The 18,240-nt window shown below is 44.5% G+C and overlaps 2 protein-coding genes across 4 annotated transcripts in view; one reads left to right on the top strand and one right to left on the bottom strand.

The window, feature by feature from the left end:
- Positions 1-9: 9 nt before the first annotated feature.
- ift88 (intraflagellar transport 88 homolog) lies at positions 10-14,715 on the bottom strand. Of its 3 annotated transcripts, XM_056579914.1 has the most exons (26): positions 14,524-14,701; positions 14,151-14,213; positions 13,752-13,811; positions 13,076-13,129; positions 12,659-12,722; positions 12,211-12,280; positions 11,758-11,848; positions 11,292-11,396; positions 10,856-10,958; positions 10,073-10,419; positions 9,724-9,794; positions 9,508-9,594; positions 9,044-9,143; positions 7,320-7,406; positions 6,836-7,022; positions 6,281-6,389; positions 5,435-5,585; positions 4,468-4,583; positions 4,142-4,194; positions 3,899-3,964; positions 3,285-3,391; positions 3,045-3,114; positions 2,767-2,820; positions 2,368-2,385; positions 900-1,013; positions 12-688 (listed from the first exon to the last, which is right to left on the bottom strand). In XM_056579914.1, exons 1-26 carry the CDS (start codon positions 14,605-14,607, stop codon positions 567-569), a joined length of 2,553 nt encoding a protein of 850 aa, XP_056435889.1. In that variant the 5' UTR covers positions 14,608-14,701; the 3' UTR covers positions 12-566. The 3 variants fall into 3 exon arrangements, with proteins under 3 accessions (XP_056435890.1, XP_056435891.1, XP_056435889.1); XM_056579915.1 differs by lacking the exon at positions 2,767-2,820 and having other exon boundaries at positions 10-688; positions 14,524-14,715; XM_056579916.1 differs by lacking the exons at positions 2,368-2,385; positions 2,767-2,820 and having other exon boundaries at positions 11-688; positions 14,524-14,715.
- A 466-nt stretch (positions 14,716-15,181) lies between these two features.
- Positions 15,182-18,240, top strand: part of cryl1 (crystallin, lambda 1) — a 33,137-nt gene continuing 30,078 nt past the window's right edge. Inside the window, exons 1-3 of the mRNA XM_056579168.1 lie at positions 15,182-15,332; positions 15,778-15,885; positions 16,794-16,920. Coding sequence (XP_056435143.1) covers positions 15,295-15,332; positions 15,778-15,885; positions 16,794-16,920 — 273 coding nt within the window. The 5' untranslated portion in view covers positions 15,182-15,294. The remainder of the gene's footprint in view (positions 15,333-15,777; positions 15,886-16,793; positions 16,921-18,240) is intronic.

The following is an 18,240-nucleotide window of genomic DNA, read 5'->3' as shown; positions in this document are numbered from 1 at the left end:
AGATACAGCGGTTATTATTTAAAAAAATGTTTAATCAAAATATTTCTAGATTTATGGGCTATACATGTGCGTCAGGGCGAACGAGGAAGGGTAATGGAAAGATGAGAGCGTATATCTATAAGAGACCCACTGCGTCCGTGAGTCTGGTTGGATTTAAGTTGGAAACCTTCTGCTGAGGTTCCACCAGATTCCCAGAAGACGGAAATCCTGACGGCCATAAGGTGGAAAAACAAACAGCGGAACCCCTCAACACCCACGTGTGTCTCACAGTCCTGCAGGAATTGCTCTGTGTCTGAAGGAAGTGAGGCTGGAGTTGTTGCACAAAAAAAGAACAGTTGGAAACGAAACGTAATCTCTGCGAGTAGTCCATAATGTCTGGGCTATATATAAGAAGTTAGCCTACTCTATATATAAACAAATGGCCTTGTCAAAACGTGTTTGTAAAATAAACGTCCAACAAACATGGCGGTTCAGATCAGTTATATAAAGTCTAGCTATTTATTTATTTTTTTGAATGAGAGCAGACGTTATAATAAATATAAAAAAATAGAACACACAACACGCCGTCACTCGGGTAGTAGGTCATCTCCTAGCTCTTCGTCCGCGAAGTCGCTCTCATCCCCCCGCTTCTTAGCGGCCGTCTTCGGTCTCTCCGTCTGAGGGCCCAGCGGGTCCACGTAGGAGGCGTCTGGAGCCACCAGGGGGCGACACAGAGAGAGAGACAAATCAGTGATCACTGTTGGCACTATTATGTTCTCTATTTGCGCTACTATTATGTAACTGTTATTGTACTGTAATGTTACCAGTATATCGATTTTCTTCACTGTTTCACTGTTACTTTTAGTACTGTTCATTTATTATTACTTTACTGTTCATTTAATGACCAATAGTCCCTCTACCTAGATCTCTCTGGCCGCTGGACTCGTAGGGTTCGTTGGAACCAGGAAGGGACTTCAGCTTGGTGCTCAGACGGTCACCACGGGAACTGTTGCCCTGGCTACTGTTTCCACTGTCTGGACAGACAGAGTGATACAATTATTATTAAGTGATAATGAGTGAACAGCAGGAAGAGTTAGTGTTAGTGTTTAAAGCTGCACCAACCAGTGTCCTCTCTGTATCAGTATCGTGTGTAATGACCCATTGGGTTCAGTATGTTCTGGGGACGTTCTAGGGGCGGAGCTTCAGCCCAGACACACCATAATACCCCTGGTCGCCAAAGAAACTCAGCAAGCAGCAGCCCAACAGGAGCAGCACAACTTCTTATCAGTGTGTGTGTGTGTGTGTGTGTGTGTGTGTGTGTGTGTGTGTGTGTGTGTGTGTGTGTGTGTGTGTGTGTGTGTGTGTGTGTGTGTGTGTGTGTGTGTGTGTAATGCTGAACAGATGCGTGGCTTTATTGCCTCATTCAGCTGATGATACTTTCCACAACACTGAGCGCTGATACTGTGGATATCGGGGATAGGAATTGATAATGGATGCATTGGAGGTATTGTTATTGCTGTAGTGTAGATTAGTGGGGTCTACAGGATGCTGTAACTCATTTAAAGGTTCTGTCTGCTGTTCAGGGTTCTGTCTGCACATGGAACTGTGATAATATTACACCTATCTCACTTCATCGCCACACCTTTTTCTACCTCTGTTAACCTCTCTCTACAAACATCTCCCTCTCTACCTTCCTCTTCCTCTCTCTACCTCCTCCATCTCTCTTCCTTAAGTCTCCTTCTCCCTATCTCTGTCTTCCTCTCACTACTTAAATCCCTCCTCCCTTTACGACCGTCTATCTCTCCACCTCTGTCTCCCTCCCTCCCTCAATCCTTCCATCTCCAAAACTCTCTTTTCCCCTCTCCCTGTATTTCCCTCCCCATCTCTCCATCTTTTTACATTTCTACACAGAGAGCCTGGATGGATGGATGGACAGACAGAGAGATGGGTATGGGTGGAAGGAGGGGGGGGGGATGAAGAATTGATGAAGGGATGGAGAAGGGAGTGATAAATAGAGGCCGATTCCAGGTCACCGATACAGACTTCACAGGCTTTGGAGAAAAATCTCGGCAGAGCTCAAAGTATTCTCAGATATCTCACACCAGCCGCTCTGGCCTACAATATTACCCTCTCTCTCCCCCTCCCTTTCAGGGTATCTTACTTTCTCCCATCTCGCTCTCCTGTTTCAATACAGTGACTAGTGCAAACATTGACAGAAAAGTGAGAGAGAGGGAGAGAGAGAGAGAGAGTTATGTTCATGCCGGGATATAGAAATGCATTTATATTGTACCCTGCAAACACAAAACCCAGTCAGTTATCTGTTTAGTCAGCCGAGTTATCAATGAGTTTGATCAATCATCCATCTGATCAATTTAGCGCATCTCTCACCTGGTTTCACATCCACTCCTGTAGCATCATGGGAAAAAAAGAATCAAATACATCAAGCCTTCATTTGATTGGTCGTGTGTGAGATCATATGCATCTATATATCTAACCACGCAGTACTACAGTACATCATCATACTACTATAGGGAGAGAGGAAAAACCTGACCACCCTATCTCAATGTTTACACTTCATTTAGTCTTATTGGACAACTTATATTTACAATTTCAGATGTTATTCCATTTCCATGGCAATGAAGCCTTTCGAACTGAATGGAGATACGTGCAGAAAAAGATAAAAGACAGAGCAGCCAAGACGTACAGGGAGACAGTAAGAGAGGGAGAGAGTGAAAGAGAGTGAGAGATATAGAGCCAGAGACAGTAAGAGATAAAGCAGTGAGGTACCAGAGAGTTCTCTCTCCTTCTTTGGAGGAGTGAGAACAGGCGAGGGGGCGTGGCCTGTCCACCATCACAACCAAACACAGGAAACAGGAAGCAGGGAGCATAGAATAGGAAGAAACAGAGAAATAGAAGAGGACAATGTTTCTGCTGCAGATGTGAGAGGAAGTAATTGACAACACACATACTGTATATATTACAATGACAATAGCACACTGTTGGCCCTTCTAGGTCACATGCAAGTGTTTCCTGGCGGTTTATTGGCCGGCGTCGTGGTTACTTACCACTGCCTGCGCTCCCCTCTCGCCCCTCCCGGCGCGCTCTGGCACTGCCCTCCCTCCCCGACCTCACCCTCTGGAGGGAGGAAGAATTAAAAATAGATTACATTAGTTTGTGTGGATAACAGTCATTTGTCGTGTGTGTGTGTGTGTGTGTGTGTGTGTGTGTGTGTGTGTGTGTGTGTGTGTGTGTGTGTGTGTGTGTGTGTGTGTGTGTCTGTGTGTGTGTGTGTGTGTGTGTTGTACCTGTTCTCTGATCTCCTTCATTTTCTCTACTTTCTTCATCTTGGTGGCGTACTCCTGAACCTCCTTCATCCCCATGTCAGTACACAGCCTGACCAGGAACCGGAGACCTGGATACACACATGAATACGCACACCATCAGTACACAGCCTGAAGACCTGGATACACACATCCATACACGCATGAATACACACACCGTCACTACACAGCCTGAAGACCTGGATACACACATCCACACACACATTAATACACACACCGTCAGTACACAGCCTGAAGACCTGGATACACACATCCATACACACACGTGAATACACACACCATCAGTACACAACCTGTAGACCTGGATACACAGATCAATAAACACATGAATACACACACCGTCAGTACACAACCTGTAGACCTGGATACACAGATCAATACACACATGAATACACACACCGTCAGTACACAACCTGTAGACCTGGATACACAGATCAATACACACGTGAATACACACACCGTCAGTACACAGCCTGAAGACCTGGATACACACAATACTATCCACATTTAGCTTTGATATACATTATTGCATTATTAAAGGTGTAGCAGGTGTGTTTCTAGTGTTGCGGTGTGATTACATTCTATGTTTTCTGGGAACTTGCGGTGGATGTCCTTGTAAGTCTCCAGGGCCTGTTGGTAGTTGCCTGTGAAGAAAAACACTCACAATATTACAGACTCTGTCATACTTTATTTACCAATACTTTACACTCTACTTGTACATGCTTCTTATACTTTACATGCTAGTACAGTACATTACATGCTGCTAATACTTGACATGCTAATACTTGACATGCTGCTAATACTTATGCAAACAGACTGACCACTTCTCCTGTAACAGCTAGCCACCATCAGCTGCCACTTGACCTGGGTCGGCCTGAGAGAACACACAACGACACAGAATGGTATATGCTTACTGCACTAGGGAGTGTACATGGTAGTGAACAGTGTGGTAACCATGGTTACCATTGGGTTGTGAACACAGTGTGGCTATCATGCTGCTTACCAGTGGGCACTGAAGAGACAGTGGTAGTAACCATGGTTACCAGTGTGTAGTGAACAGGCAGTTTAGTTACCATGGTTACCATTGTGTAGTAAACAGACGGTGCAGTTGCCGTGGTGACCCAGTGTGCAGTAAACAGTTACTCACTGGATGAGCATCGCTCTCTCAAAGTACTGGATGGCCTTCTCACAGAACTGGGTCTCGATGTAGTACGCCCCGAGCCACTCAATCACCGCCATGTTGGACGGGAAGTGTCTGAAGGACTGGACAGACACAGAGGACATCTTAGACTCATCTGGGTCCAGTTATGTAATATCCAAGTTTCCACACCAGAACAGAGCTAGACAACGATCATGACATCAGAAGTGGAAGGCTGCCCCAATTAGCATCGAGAACAGAACGCACCCCGGATACATTCACCAGGAATGAAATATACTCAAGATAAAGTGCCAAAGGACAACTTTGTTACAATGCATATAGAGTATTAAAACGGCTACATTTGGTACAATGCTAAATATTTACTGTGTAACTTATGTTTACCATTATATACCCTTGAAATGCCACATACTTTCACAGTAGGTCCAGGCCGGACCAAACCATAGACCAAATCAAAATCAGAACAGACCAGGACCAGTTCAGACCAGACCAGACTAACTCAGACCAGACCAGTCAAACCCAAACCAGACCAGTCTAACGCAGAATAGACCAGTCTAACCTAAGACAAGTCTAACCCAAACCAGACCAGTCTAACCCAGACCAGACCAGTCTAACCCAGACCAGACCAGTCTAACCAAGACTAGACCAGTCTAACCCAGACCAGTGTTACCCAGACCAGAGCAGTCCAACCCAGACCAGACCAGTCTAACCAAGACCAGTGTTACCCAGACCAGAGCAGTCCAACCCAGACCAGACCAGTCTAACCAAGACTAGACCATCTAACCCAGACCAGTCTAACCAAGACTAGACCAGTCAAACCAAGACTAGACCAGTCTAACCAAGACCAGTATTACCCAGACCAGAGCAGTCCAGTCTAACCAAGACTAGACCAGTCTAACCCAGACCAGCGTTACCCAGACCAGAGCAGTCCCACCCAGACCCCAGCGGGTGTGTGTACCTCTGAGTAGTACTGCAGGGCCTGGGGCTTGTCTCCCTCTAAGTCATGGAGCCCCCCCAGCTTGGCCAGCACCTGGGGGTCAGTGGGGGTCACGCTGATCAGCTGCATCAGCCAATCCATGGCCTGCTGGGGGTCGTCCAGGAGCTCATAGCTGGGGGGGGGGGGGGGGGGGGTCAAGGACTAGTAACCAGTAACATACAATAATACACACACACACAAAATACATAGTCTCAAGGACCAACACACAGACTCTGTTACACAATAATACACACACACACAAAATACATAGTCTCAAGGACCAACACACACAGACTCTGTTACACAATAATACACACACACACACACAAATACGGTCTCAAGGACCAACACACAATAATGTACACACTCACTATGTAAGGGATAATGTGTACAACGCCGGTCATTATCAGGAAAATAAGGGCCCCCGACAGAATTGGCTTATTTTCGATAATGACCGGCGACGTTCTATACATTAGCCCGCTTATTACACGGCTTACTGCCAAAACGAAAAAATAACTTCACATGGTGTGTCTTTTGACAATTCACAATTCAAATATAATTCACAGACGGAAGTTATGAAGAGCCCATGCAAGTGATCGGAGCGTTCCACGGCATTGAGTAGACCCGTGTAATAAAAACCAATAACACACACACACAAACACACACTCAAGAACTAACACAATATAACATACACACACACTATAACAGAATAATAAAACACACAGATAAACAATCTCAAGGACAAACACACAAAGCACACACTAACCCTAACCCTATAAGACAATAATACACACGCAATGACAACCACCCAATAAGACACAAGGATACAGGTGGGCCAGCTGGAACATGACCTGGGAGCTGTTCCTCAGGATGGCGTGGAGCTTCAGGAACCCATCGAGGGCCTCCTCCAGTCGGTTCAGCCTCTTATAGGTCAGACCTGGCCAGGGGGGCGCCCGCAAAGATGGACGTTTTTATTGGACTCTAATACGTGTAACCCACAGAAGATGATTCACAAAAACAAAATCACACATTTTATAACTTAAAGATGTGTATTTATGGATTGTGAACTAGCCATGGGGGATATCATTTTACGAAGCACAAATACCAACAATTTGTTGATTGTTGTACACGCAATGTGAATCGTCTTCTGTGGGTTGCAAATAATAACGTCCAATAAAAACGTCCATCGACAAACACCTGTCAATCATGCTATCCCAAACCAAGTTATGGCCATGGACTCGTTCGGTGACCTACTAATAACCACACTTCCCATTGCTGACCAATAAACAATAGAAACTCCCCCACTCTGTGCGAGCCCTTCTGCCCAGTGTACGGGCTGTGTCTCCAGTGGTGACCACACGTCCCCGGGCTGCGGGAGCTCACCCAGGTTGTAGAGGGCCTCGGTGCACGAGGAGTCGTTCCTCAGGGCCTCCCGGTAGAACTCCTCCGCCTTGTCGTAGTCCTGCCTCACGAAGCAGGTGTTGCCCTTGTTGATGAGGGCCGCGGGGTTGTAGCGGTCCGCGCTCATGGCCAGGTCGGCGTAGCGGTCCGCCTGCTCGTAGTCCTTCTCCTGGAAGGTCCCCGCCCAGAGGTCAAAGGTTAGATGGGGCGGAGGAATGGCTGGGCTTTGGAGGAGTGTTATAAATCGAAACGTTGAAAGATAAATAAGGAATTTATATATTGCAGATTTTTTAATGTATATATAAGACATAGGACTAAATAATCTTAAGGTACTTAAAATATAATCATGGATTCAGGCAAACTTGGACTTTTAATTCAGATTAAAAAGCTGTTTGTTTGGGTTTAAACAAACGCAGTGCTCCCCTAGTGGTGGTGATGAGCATGGCACCACACTACCGTTATTCACCAGAAAGTAGAGGAAGGAGAGGTTGGTGGCGGCGGCGCTCTTCACCCGGCTGTCCTTCTTTTCAAACATCTTTAGCGACTCGACCGCCTGGAAAAAGAAACAGAGACGCCCGTCAGGGTGCAACCTCAGCCTGACCTTTAACCCCAGGGTTTCCATGTCAGTGTGTATTACCTGAAGCCAGGGGAGGTCTGGGGGGTTATCTATTACGCACAGTGTTTCACCTTATTGGTTAGCTTGTCAGTGTAGGAAATATGAATTTTACCGAAACACTTTTTTTTTATATAGATTCCTTATGTTTCAAATTGTCCTGCTTCTGAATAGCCAACACAGAAATGTTTCCCTACCAGTCAAAACGATGTGCTCGGTGAGTGTGTGTCATTGAAACAAATGAAAATGTTATGTTGGTGTGCCCCGTCCGGTCCATTTCCTACGTCAATGGACAACTCAATGAAACAATGTCCTCATAAAACACTGCAGATGCTTCAGTAAGTGGATGAAGGCAGGGCCTGTCTCAGCGCCCCCATCTGCTTCCTATCATGCATGTCGACACAGTGACATGCCTTTCCTTTGGTTTTCTTAGAAGGTTTACTATCGATTTTTTTTTTCAGTCAAAAAAAAGATCACACTTATAATCGTTAGCAGGATAATACAATTATACTGTCATTCAATTGCGCCCTGTGACCCAGGAGCACGACCTGGTGGATATCTGTGGAACTTCACTCCAGGGAGGTTGCGTTATTTAGCAGACACTTCCTTTTATTGTTATATTTTATGTTATTTGGTAGTCTACAGCTATAGTTCAACACACACAGGAAGTACAGCGTTAGCGATGCTAAGGGGGGATGCTAGGGTTAACATGCAGAGTGTGCATAAAAACAAAAGACACACAACACAACACACACACACACACACAAACAAAAGAAACCGAAGACACACATACCTCAACCTGAGCCATGCAGATGGAGAGAGACAATAAAACAGAGAAAGAGAGAGATATTAAAGAATGGAGTGAGTGAGAGGTGGGAGAGTTTCAAGGAGTTGGCCAATCAAGGGATAACTTCTGATTATGAAATTGACACCTGCTGCCCAGAAAATAATAACACAAATAATGAGAATGTACCTGACCTTCGGAGGAAATAGCCAAATTGTGCCAAGATCAAAATAAATGTATTTTAACCTCTGGAGCAAAGGTGCTTTAGAGAACATCACATCATGGGACCCAACCGCCGCAAACTCAGAAACTCTAGAGTACCCTGGAATCGGTGATCCTTTCATTGTTTGCAGTGGTTGGGTTCTGTACGTTGTCATGTCGCGACCCACCTCCTACGTGATCCCCACCCATTTTGGGCCCTGACCCATGCGTTTAAAGGTGACACATAATACCACGAGTTGTGAGTGTTATGAGCCGTTATAAGCCGTTTTGAAATTCAGCCTCTTCTGACATCTCAAGTTGGCGTGTCCCACCTATATGCATGACGGATAGATGAGCACCGTTTGCAACAGTCCACTGGGTAGGCTGGTAGACTGATCTATCCAGCACACATCTAGGTGGAAACGCCCACTTGTGATGTCAGAAGAGGGAGATTTTCAATACGGCTGGTAACGGCTAATCACACTCACACGTGGCGATATAATACGTCACCTTTAAGAAACACTGCTCTAGAGGCTGCTCTGGAGCATGCTCGCTCTGTAAGCTTGTGGTGCTCGTGCACAGAAGCCCTCACCTGTTTGAAGTCCTTCTGTCGGAGGTAGGTGATGGCTTTGTTGATCTCCAAATCATTTGCCAGCTCCACATACTGGGAACTCTTCACCATGTCCACACACCTACCGAACACGACAATAACTAATTTGCAAGTGGTCTTTAATCTCAAGATAACAGCCATTATTTCATGTCATTTTAGCTTTAATCCAAAAAGACAATACAGAAAAATGTGAAAGGAGCCCATAGGGGTTCGACATCTTGCTCAAGGATTTCTACAGGTAGGAGGCATACACCCTTTGAGCTGGGAGTCGATCCCCGTTAACCATTAGAAATAACCCTCACCACCACCACATTTTAACAAGTAACTAGCCGGCATATTGACCATTCAATTGTATTCCTCAACCATTGCTAATCTCAATAGATCCAAAGATCAATTGAATGTAATTATCTGAGCCCCATCTGGTGGCGGTGGGCGGAACAACCAACCAGTCGAATCCCGCGGCAAAGGAGCTCTCGATGGCCGGTGCGATGAGCTTGGCTGACGTCATGATGAACTTCTCCGCCAGAGACTTCCTGTGATGGAGGGCCGAAGAGGAAGTGGGGGAACAGTGGGATTTTGCAGTGATGGGTAAGAGAGGGGGTGGGAGGGTTTGTGGCGCTTTAGAGAAGTGTGTGCGTGCGTCGCAGTGAAGTGTGTTTTACCTCTCCCTCTCCATCTGGTGGAGCTTGTCGTTTTTGATCGCTTCGGTGACCAGATTGGCGTGAGTGTCATCCTACGAGTGTGAGAAAGAGAACGAGAGCGCGCGAGAGAGAGAGAGAGAGAGAATTTAACCTCTAGATGACAGCAAAGTCATAAAAGTAGTCTATTCTAGTCTAGCCACTCTTTAAAGGGCCCCTATTTTACCACCAGATTGACACCGCCACTTGTGTTGTCCCAAACAGGGTGGACCCATTCTAACGGCTAATCAACATCACACCTGATGGTTAAACAGGGGGGTCCCCGTAGCGAGGCAAGTTCTTGACCAGCTGGGAGAGCAGGCTGGCGGCTCACGTTGGTGGGGATGTACTTGTCCTCCTCTCCGATGCCCAGCGGCACGGCGATGAGCTTCTGGAAGGCCTTCTTCATGCGGTCGCGGTCCCCCGTGGCGTAGTAGCACAGGATCAGGTTGAAGCCGGTGCGCACGTTGGGGCTCTCGCTCATGATGTGCTCGAAGGAGGTGACGGCGTCCGAGTACTGGCCCATGCGGACAAAGACCACGCCGATGTTCTGCAGGATCTTGATCCGCGTCTCCTTGTGGGCGTTGGAGATCTGGTCCAGGGCCATGCGGTAGAACTTGATGGCCTTGGGGTAGTTCTTCTGCTTGAAGTAGATGTTGGCCATGTTCACCTTCAGCCTCCCTGGTAGGCGTGGGGAGCACAGGGAACCGGTCATAAGGTCAGACTAGAAAACTTACGGGAAACTAGGAGATAGCTGGTATTCCTCAAGACCAGTAGATACCAGGTATTACTAGAGACCAGTCGATACAGGTCTAACTAGAAACCAGTAGATACCTGGCGATACTAGCGATCAATAGATACCTTATATTACTAGAGACCAGCAAGTAATACTAATAGAGACAAGTAGATAGTAGCAATGCTAGACACCAGTACATACCTAGTATTACAAGAGCTTGTCACAGATTATTGCACCTCTGTTTCTGATTGACCTAAACTATAGTGTCACACACTGTCTCTTGATGCCACATGGAGCCTAATCCCAACGTTATTTGTCTGACTGTGTCACTACAGAGAGCCAGGTGGCGGTTGGCTGTACTGTGTCAGCATGGACTCTCACCTGCATTGGTGAACATCTTGTTCTTCACGATCACCTGGTAGGTGTTCAGAGCCTCCGGGTACATGTCATTATTTGCATATTGGTTGGCGAGGTTAAACAACACCTAGAGGGGATACGAACAGCAAACAGAAGCAGTCCGTCAGTCTGCGTGTGTGGGAGAGGATAAGAATTCTTTCTATACCCCCTTCCACCCTGTTTGGCGCCATTCCTTGAAGTAGTGGGTCCTCCAAACAGGCTCCGAACAGAGCCAGAGGGGCTAAGAAACAGCAGAAAATAGGACTGGCACTTAAACCTTAGATGGTGAACTTTGAGAAATGTTTGACATGGAAAATGTATTTTTGCTGTGGTCGTGCTTTGATGTCAGGGACAAAGTACTGTTTTGGGTCAGGACTTTAGTATGGGTAATGTCGTGAGGACGAAAGATCTGGTTGCTTACAGCGTAGGTGAGGTCAGGGTTGATGTGGTCGGCGTTTCCGGACTGTTCTCTCTGTCTCACCAGCGCCCGCTCCTTCCTGCCTGCCTCCTTGGCCTTCTCAAGGGCCTGGACACCCACACAGGGACACAAACAAACCTTTCAAGGCCATATTTCCTATTAACACTCCAGCCTTAAACTGATTGACTAAGAAACTGGACTAGCTAACCAGTTTTATTGTGTTTCCCTTGAGGTCATTAAATGCTTGATTTCATTACTGTGGTCCCTTAAGTATGGAACCTTGTCCAATTGCCAGGCTTCCTAAAGAGCTGACCCTGCAGCAGTAGTCCACTAAACATGGTTCACTAGGCCCACTACACATGGTCCTCTAAATCCACTGTGTGTGCTTCTTTTGGTCCAGTGTACATGCTTCCTAAAGGATTGCCCCTAGTCGACTAGATATGGGACTAGGCAAGTCTCCTATACTGACCAGCTGCAGGGAGCCCTGGCTGTGTGCGATGCAGCTTTCGGCAATCAGCTCGTTCACTCTCTTCTCCAGGATCTTGATCTTCTCCTCGGGTCTGGAAGTCCCAGAGAACACAGTTCACTAGCCGCAACAAAATATGGGAGGTCCAAAGAGAGCACAGAAGAGCACAATACCTAGTAGAGCCAATGGGGAACAGACCGCTGTGAAACTCATACAAACCCCCCTTTTATTCTGAAATGGTACGGGTCGTTGCTTCATAAACCGTCATCATCTCCGTGGATTGATGTTGCAGACCAGAATTCTTTCCCATCATGTGTATAACGCAGTACTCTCTTATGTTTAAAAGTAGCAACAGAAATATATGTATGAATTAAATATCCGTCATCAATATAAGCGGCAGTTCCTAATGTGCTGTTTATTATAATATGTAGTTTTGGCAGCCGAAGGTCCACTCACGTGTCATCATTGCGGGCCTCCAAGGGAGGGGCGGGGCCTTTTGACTGACCGAGGGGGTCAAAGGTTGTTCCTGAAAAGGAGGGTTGAGGTAGGTCAGTATCATGATGAATGAATGATAAGCAAAGATAGCAAAGAAAAACTCAGTTTAGCTAAAATAATCTCAAATAAATCCGATAAACTAAGCTGAGATAGACCAAGCTAAAATAAGATCAAACACCATACGCCAGAGAGAAACGAAAGAAGAAATGTCCAAATAATGGATATTACTACCATATTTGGTTAAATAAAACCAAAATCAAAACATAAACATAGCCATAAAATAAGAGAGAGAACATTAGGGTTAAAATATCCATATTTTGGATGACATTAAATACAAATAACAGTTGAATTATAAGCTTTTTGTTAAAACTCTGGCTGTGCTGTTGTCCAGGGTACTGTGACCAGGTACCTCTGGTCAGGGCTGAGGTGTAGCCTGCAGCTCGCACCGCTGTCATTGGTCTGGCAGCTCCATCCTGCAATAAATACACCACTTAATATATACAACTTCATATTATGTATATTAAATATACACAACTTTGTATAATATATGTAAACACACACACCATAATGTATAAATCATATATACAGCCTATACTGTTTATATATAGCCTACAGATAATATTTACTATACACAACCTAAATGAATTCAATATATGCCCAGGTAGGCATTATTATGTATCTGCAGTTGGATATGGCTATTGGCTACAATATCACCCTGTCTTTTCAGATGTGAATTTTACTCCAATCAGAAGTGTTGTGATTCATCCACCTCCGATCAGAGTCTTCTGTCCTCTCTTCGTCCTGTGCATGTCAATGTTTCTCTCACCTGAATGGCTCCGGTCACAGGCCTGCCCAGAGAAGAAGCCAACGGAATCCTGGCCTGAACAGAGATTCAGATTTACTTTTAAGATTCAACCTCAAGATGTAACTACAGCTATGTATATTTTGTGTGCAAACTTGATGTACATTTGTATATGTATTTAAATTGTTTGTCCATTTACTATTTTTGTACTGAAATAGTATATTTTTTTGTACTTTTTGTGTTTTATATGTTAACTTAAAACTTATTTTAAGTAAATTATATTGTCTTTGTTCTATTATCTTGAGCTGAGCAATGATAACAGCACCAATTGCCCCCGGGATTAATAAATGTGAATCAGATTAAACCTTCAAGTGAGGCCGCCGGATCCATTAAGAGTCGAATGAGGCTGAGATACACAGTCCTGTGATCCCCTTAGCATCACTGCTACACTCAGACTGTACTTCCACAGTTCTTTCCACTCTCAGGTGCTTGTCTAATCTCACCTTCAACAGCCTGCTCTCCCTGACCTCCCTGCCGTCTACCTGAGAACAGCACATGGACGAGGACACTGTGCACGTCATCTTAAACTCTCCTCTCAATCACAGCATAGAAGTCATGAGTACTGAGCGGAAGGTTAGGGTAATACTAGCTCCAAAGTCAGCTGGGTGTTGGTTAGGGCTAAGGTTAGGGTTCCACTCACTCCAAAGGAAGTGCCAATGGGACGTCCACCAATAGCAGTGCCAGGAAACTTGGCTGTCATCTGGGAAATAAAAAAAATGTGTAACTACATTTGATTTGTTGCAATGATAATGGGCAAAAAACATCTACACACGCACACACACACGCCCACACACGCGCGCACACACACACACACACACACACACACACACACACACACACACACACACACACACACACACACACACACACACACACACACATAAATTTGTATGTTATGTATGTATGGGGTAGTATTCCTTAAGTGATTTAATTTTAAATGCGATCAATAGATCACTTTGGTATAATAGAGAATTCAGAATATTAAATATTGATAAGCCATTATATCATATTGAGAGTAATTGCTTTGTAATGATCTTACAGGAGGCCTTCTTCCATGGCTGGTTCTCACAGCTTGCTGGAATCCTTCATCATTATCAAGCTCCTTCAAAACATATCACACGTCACTAGTACCAAGCAAAACCATTTAACAACAAGCAGTCATCTATATGTACCTATGCATATGTGTTTTATATAAAGTCAAACACATCGAAAATACGCTTTAGGGTTGTCCTAATCAAATACACATGCAATTAATCTCACTTACAAGCAAAACCATGTCAATTGCCTAGCTATAAATATGAACTCAAGCTAATGTATATAAGCACTCCTACGCATGGCATTGAATACATTTAATCTTATACCTAAGTAACGTTAGCACACATCCATACTAGTGTCTATGATTTAGGACAGACCTCGGAGTCAAATGTGGCGTTATAGTCGTTGTATCCCGAATAAATATCATCCTCGTCTTCGACGAGATGCACGTTTTCCATCATTCCAAACAGATAAAGGTTGTTAAACTAAAATGTAATTAAGATAAACATGAAACAAGGAGCAAGCTCCTGAGCATGTAAAATCTGTCCGCAACCCTCCCACAATGCAATGCGGAATAGGCGGGACATCGTTTCTTTTTGATTCTGATTGGTTGGAAGCGTGTCAAGCAACACTTTACACTTAGCTAATTGGTCCGTTCGTTGCTAAGATACTCGTAGACGTAGTTTCATAAACATAATTGTTTTTACTTATTTATTGCTCTTAATTTGAGTTTATTTAAAAAAATGTAAGTGTTTGTTACATTTGACAATTTATTAAACCTACAGGTTCAAACATACCCTATACATTAAACTTATAGGGTAAGACATACCCTATAGGTTTAATAAACTGCCAAAATTAACGTCATGTAAGGGTTTACTTATATGTAATATTTTTCTAATATACTGTGCAGAGCATTGAAAAACAGTAATGTCTTTGAGAATGTATCTATTCCATAAATCATGAGAATTAAAAAGTGTGATGTGGTATGTTTTGTTTTGTTACACACTTTTGGTCATATCAAGTTGCCGTAGTGTACATCCGCTACATACAACGTGACTTGGGGGTGGAGACTTTATAGTTTGTGTTATTAAACTATACCGTTAACAAGTCTAAATAGCAGGGGTATTTACGTAAGGTAAAGTCCTAAAATGAGCTCTAGCGGGAAAACCATTACGGTCATTGGAAGGTGAGCAGCATATAATTCGTTCATTACAAATGTGTTATTGTTTTGCTGTTAAGTCACTTATGTTGTTTGACATTACTTTAATGTCATGCATTTACTCCTTTAATTGTCATTATTCCTATTCACATCGTACTGGTGTTAATGACGTTTGGGGGGGGTCATTTGAATGGTTGGAAAGATAACGGAGGTTGTATTTCAGATGACACTACCCCGTGTTACATTATTGTGTGTGTGTGTGTGTGTGTGTGTGTGTGTGTGTGTGTGTGTGTGTGTGTGTGTGTGTGTGTGTGTGTGTGTGTGTGTGTGTGTGTGTGTGTGTGTGTGTGTGTGTGTGTGTGTGTGTGTGTGTGTGTGAGTGTGCAACTGTGCATTCTCCCCTTCGAACATTCTGCTAATTTGTATTGTATTCTATATGTTTGATGCAATATCTATTTTGTGTGTGTGTCAGTGGTCTGATTGGCCGGTCTTGGGCGATGGTGTTCGCCAGCGGAGGCTACAGAGTCCGCATCTATGACAACCAGCCAGGCTTGGCTGCCAAGGCCGTCACAGAGATCAGGTGGGTGACCCCTTCTAGTTGACATGAAGGTTCAACTACCTAGTAGTGCATTAACAACTCCCCCATTTCCCCCTTCCTGCTTCAAACAAACAAAAAGTTGAAGAACAACACACCAAGGCCAACCAAACCCCCCCCCCCCCACACACACACACACACACACACACACACACACACACACTCACACTCACACTCACACACTGGAATTATAGGATCAAGGACCATGCCAGGCACGATTCAGCAAGTTGTACATAGAAAAACTTGTTCTGTGCTGAATCAGGGGTTTACAGTTATGGGTGTTAAACATGCGACACACTAAGACAGACTATCAGACAGGTTTGTTTGAATGTTTCGTTGCTTAGATGTCGTCTTTGATTTTGAATATTTAAATCAATAGTACAGGATAGTCATTCACAGTGTATTCTAAGTGGATACCAAAAGGTTACTCCCATCTTAAAGCGTGTCTACCTGTAAGTCCCTCACTTGTTTGATTTATAACATAGAAACACCTATACATAGCCTCCACTTAAGTCACTCAGTCATAACCAATATATAACCAATGCAGCCACATCACATCAACTGCAAAGGCCAGTATAACCAGCAGAGGGTGGCATTCGGCTGTGAGTTCTGTTTTACAAGCTGGGAAGTGAGTCTTTACATTCAGTCTCTCCTGATCCCACCAGTAGTGTAGTCTGAGCTTCAAGGTGTGACCAATTAAAACACAATTTCAAATGGGGCAAGACTTTACAGAATATGCTCTGCCTAAGAGTACTCAGGAACGGCTGTCAGGTCAGGCATGAAATCACAGCACTCACACTGTGTGTGTGTGTGTGTGTGTGTGTGTGTGTGTGTGTGTGTGTGTGTGTGTGTGTGTGTGTGTGTGTGTGTGTCTGTGTCTGTGTCTGTAACAGGAAGCAGCTGGGGGAGCTAGAGGAAGCCAGCATGTTGAGAGGCGAGCTGAGCTCCTCTGATCAACTGGCTCTGCTGAGCAGCCACGATGACCTGAAGCAGGCACTAGAGGGCGCCTTCTTCGTCCAGGTTGGTATCCCGGTCCCAGGACCCCCCACTCAATAACAGCTGAATGCCGGAAATCACCCACCCATCCTTGGGGATGTTATTCCATGTTTTCCTATTATTTGGGGGTCAAGCAGCGAAGCTGCGAGACAACCTTTGTTATTCTATGTTTTCCTATTATTATTTTCCTGCCATGGGAGTCTATTTCAGCCCATAGAACGCCTTGGTAAAGTGTTGAGCAATTCTGCACACTGATTCAGGACAGTCCCCATAATCCCTCACAGCAATTCCGGGGTCGCTAGCTCAAGAGCTCTAGTGCCACCAACAGGTCAAAGCTGGACATGCATTCATGTTTATAGCTTTTGACCCATTCATCCCATTTTCAAAAACAAGGTATCAATGGAAACCTTGGGCCAAGCCAACATCAACTCACCCTTTGTTGTCGTTTTGCGCCATGATGGATTTTCCGTTATCTTGGTTTTTATCAAAAACCTTCAAAATGCATCTATCAAAAATGTTGTCCAATCTTCTCGAAACTTGGCACAGATGATCTACAGATGACATATCATAACCAAATTTGGTACATAGACCCCATGATATCATCACCGGGACACAAATTGGTGACCTTTGACCTCTAGGGGTCTCTGTAATTATTGAAGATGTGTTTTAACTCCTCTCTCTTCAAATGAGTATATTTCAAACTTATTGTCAATGCCTGGTGATACTGTCAGACCAACCCATATAGCTAATAAATTATTTCTCATGGAAACATCAGAATTTTGCCGCCATGTTTAAAGTTGTCAAAATCAATAGTACATATCCACAGGCCACAAACTCGGTCCAATCTTCATGAAAAATACCATATATGATCTTCAGCCCAAGCTGAATAAATGTGCAAAAAAGGCTTTTTCGACAGCCAATCAAACTTGACGGCAAAGCCTCCCAAACAGGAAGTAAGCCCATTTCTCTGCAACTCTTTAATTATATCATAGCCAAACTGGGACATAGACTCATGACATCATCCTGGGATCACCCAAACAACTGGTTGACCCTTAACCTCAGGGGGACGTCAAACAGGAAGTGAGCTCATATCTCTGCAAGGTTTTCATGTATCCGAACAGAACTTGGCTCATAGTCTTATGACTCTATCCTGATGATGCCCAAACATTTTGACATTTGACCTCTAGGGGGGCATTAAAACCATAGCGAGTGTGATCATATCTCAGTCTATCCTTTATTTTTGATGTGAAACTTGTTGAAAGTGCTGAAGGCCGTGTGTCGGACGAAGATCTATCTTGTTGCTGTCGCTACTCTGGTAAATTCTGCTTGCGGACGCGTCGCGTT

The sequence above is a fragment of the Gadus chalcogrammus genome, chromosome 20 (genome assembly GCF_026213295.1).
Source record: "Gadus chalcogrammus isolate NIFS_2021 chromosome 20, NIFS_Gcha_1.0, whole genome shotgun sequence".
NCBI lineage: Eukaryota > Metazoa > Chordata > Actinopteri > Gadiformes > Gadidae > Gadus > Gadus chalcogrammus.
Note: the sequence above shows the minus strand (reverse complement) of the source record. Positions and strands in the feature narration are given on the sequence as shown.

Coding starts and splice junctions, on each gene's coding strand:
- ift88 (XM_056579914.1), bottom strand. CDS start 14,607: ATGATGGAAAACGTGCATCTCGTCGAAGACGAGGATGATATTTATTCG. Junction 11,849..12,210: donor GAGGCCCGCAATGATGACAC/GTGAGTGGACCT, acceptor TGGGACTTCCAG/ACCCGAGGAGAAGATCAAGA. Junction 5,586..6,280: donor ATGTTCCAGCTGGCCCACCT/GTATCCTTGTGT, acceptor CCCCCCCCCCAG/CTATGAGCTCCTGGACGACC.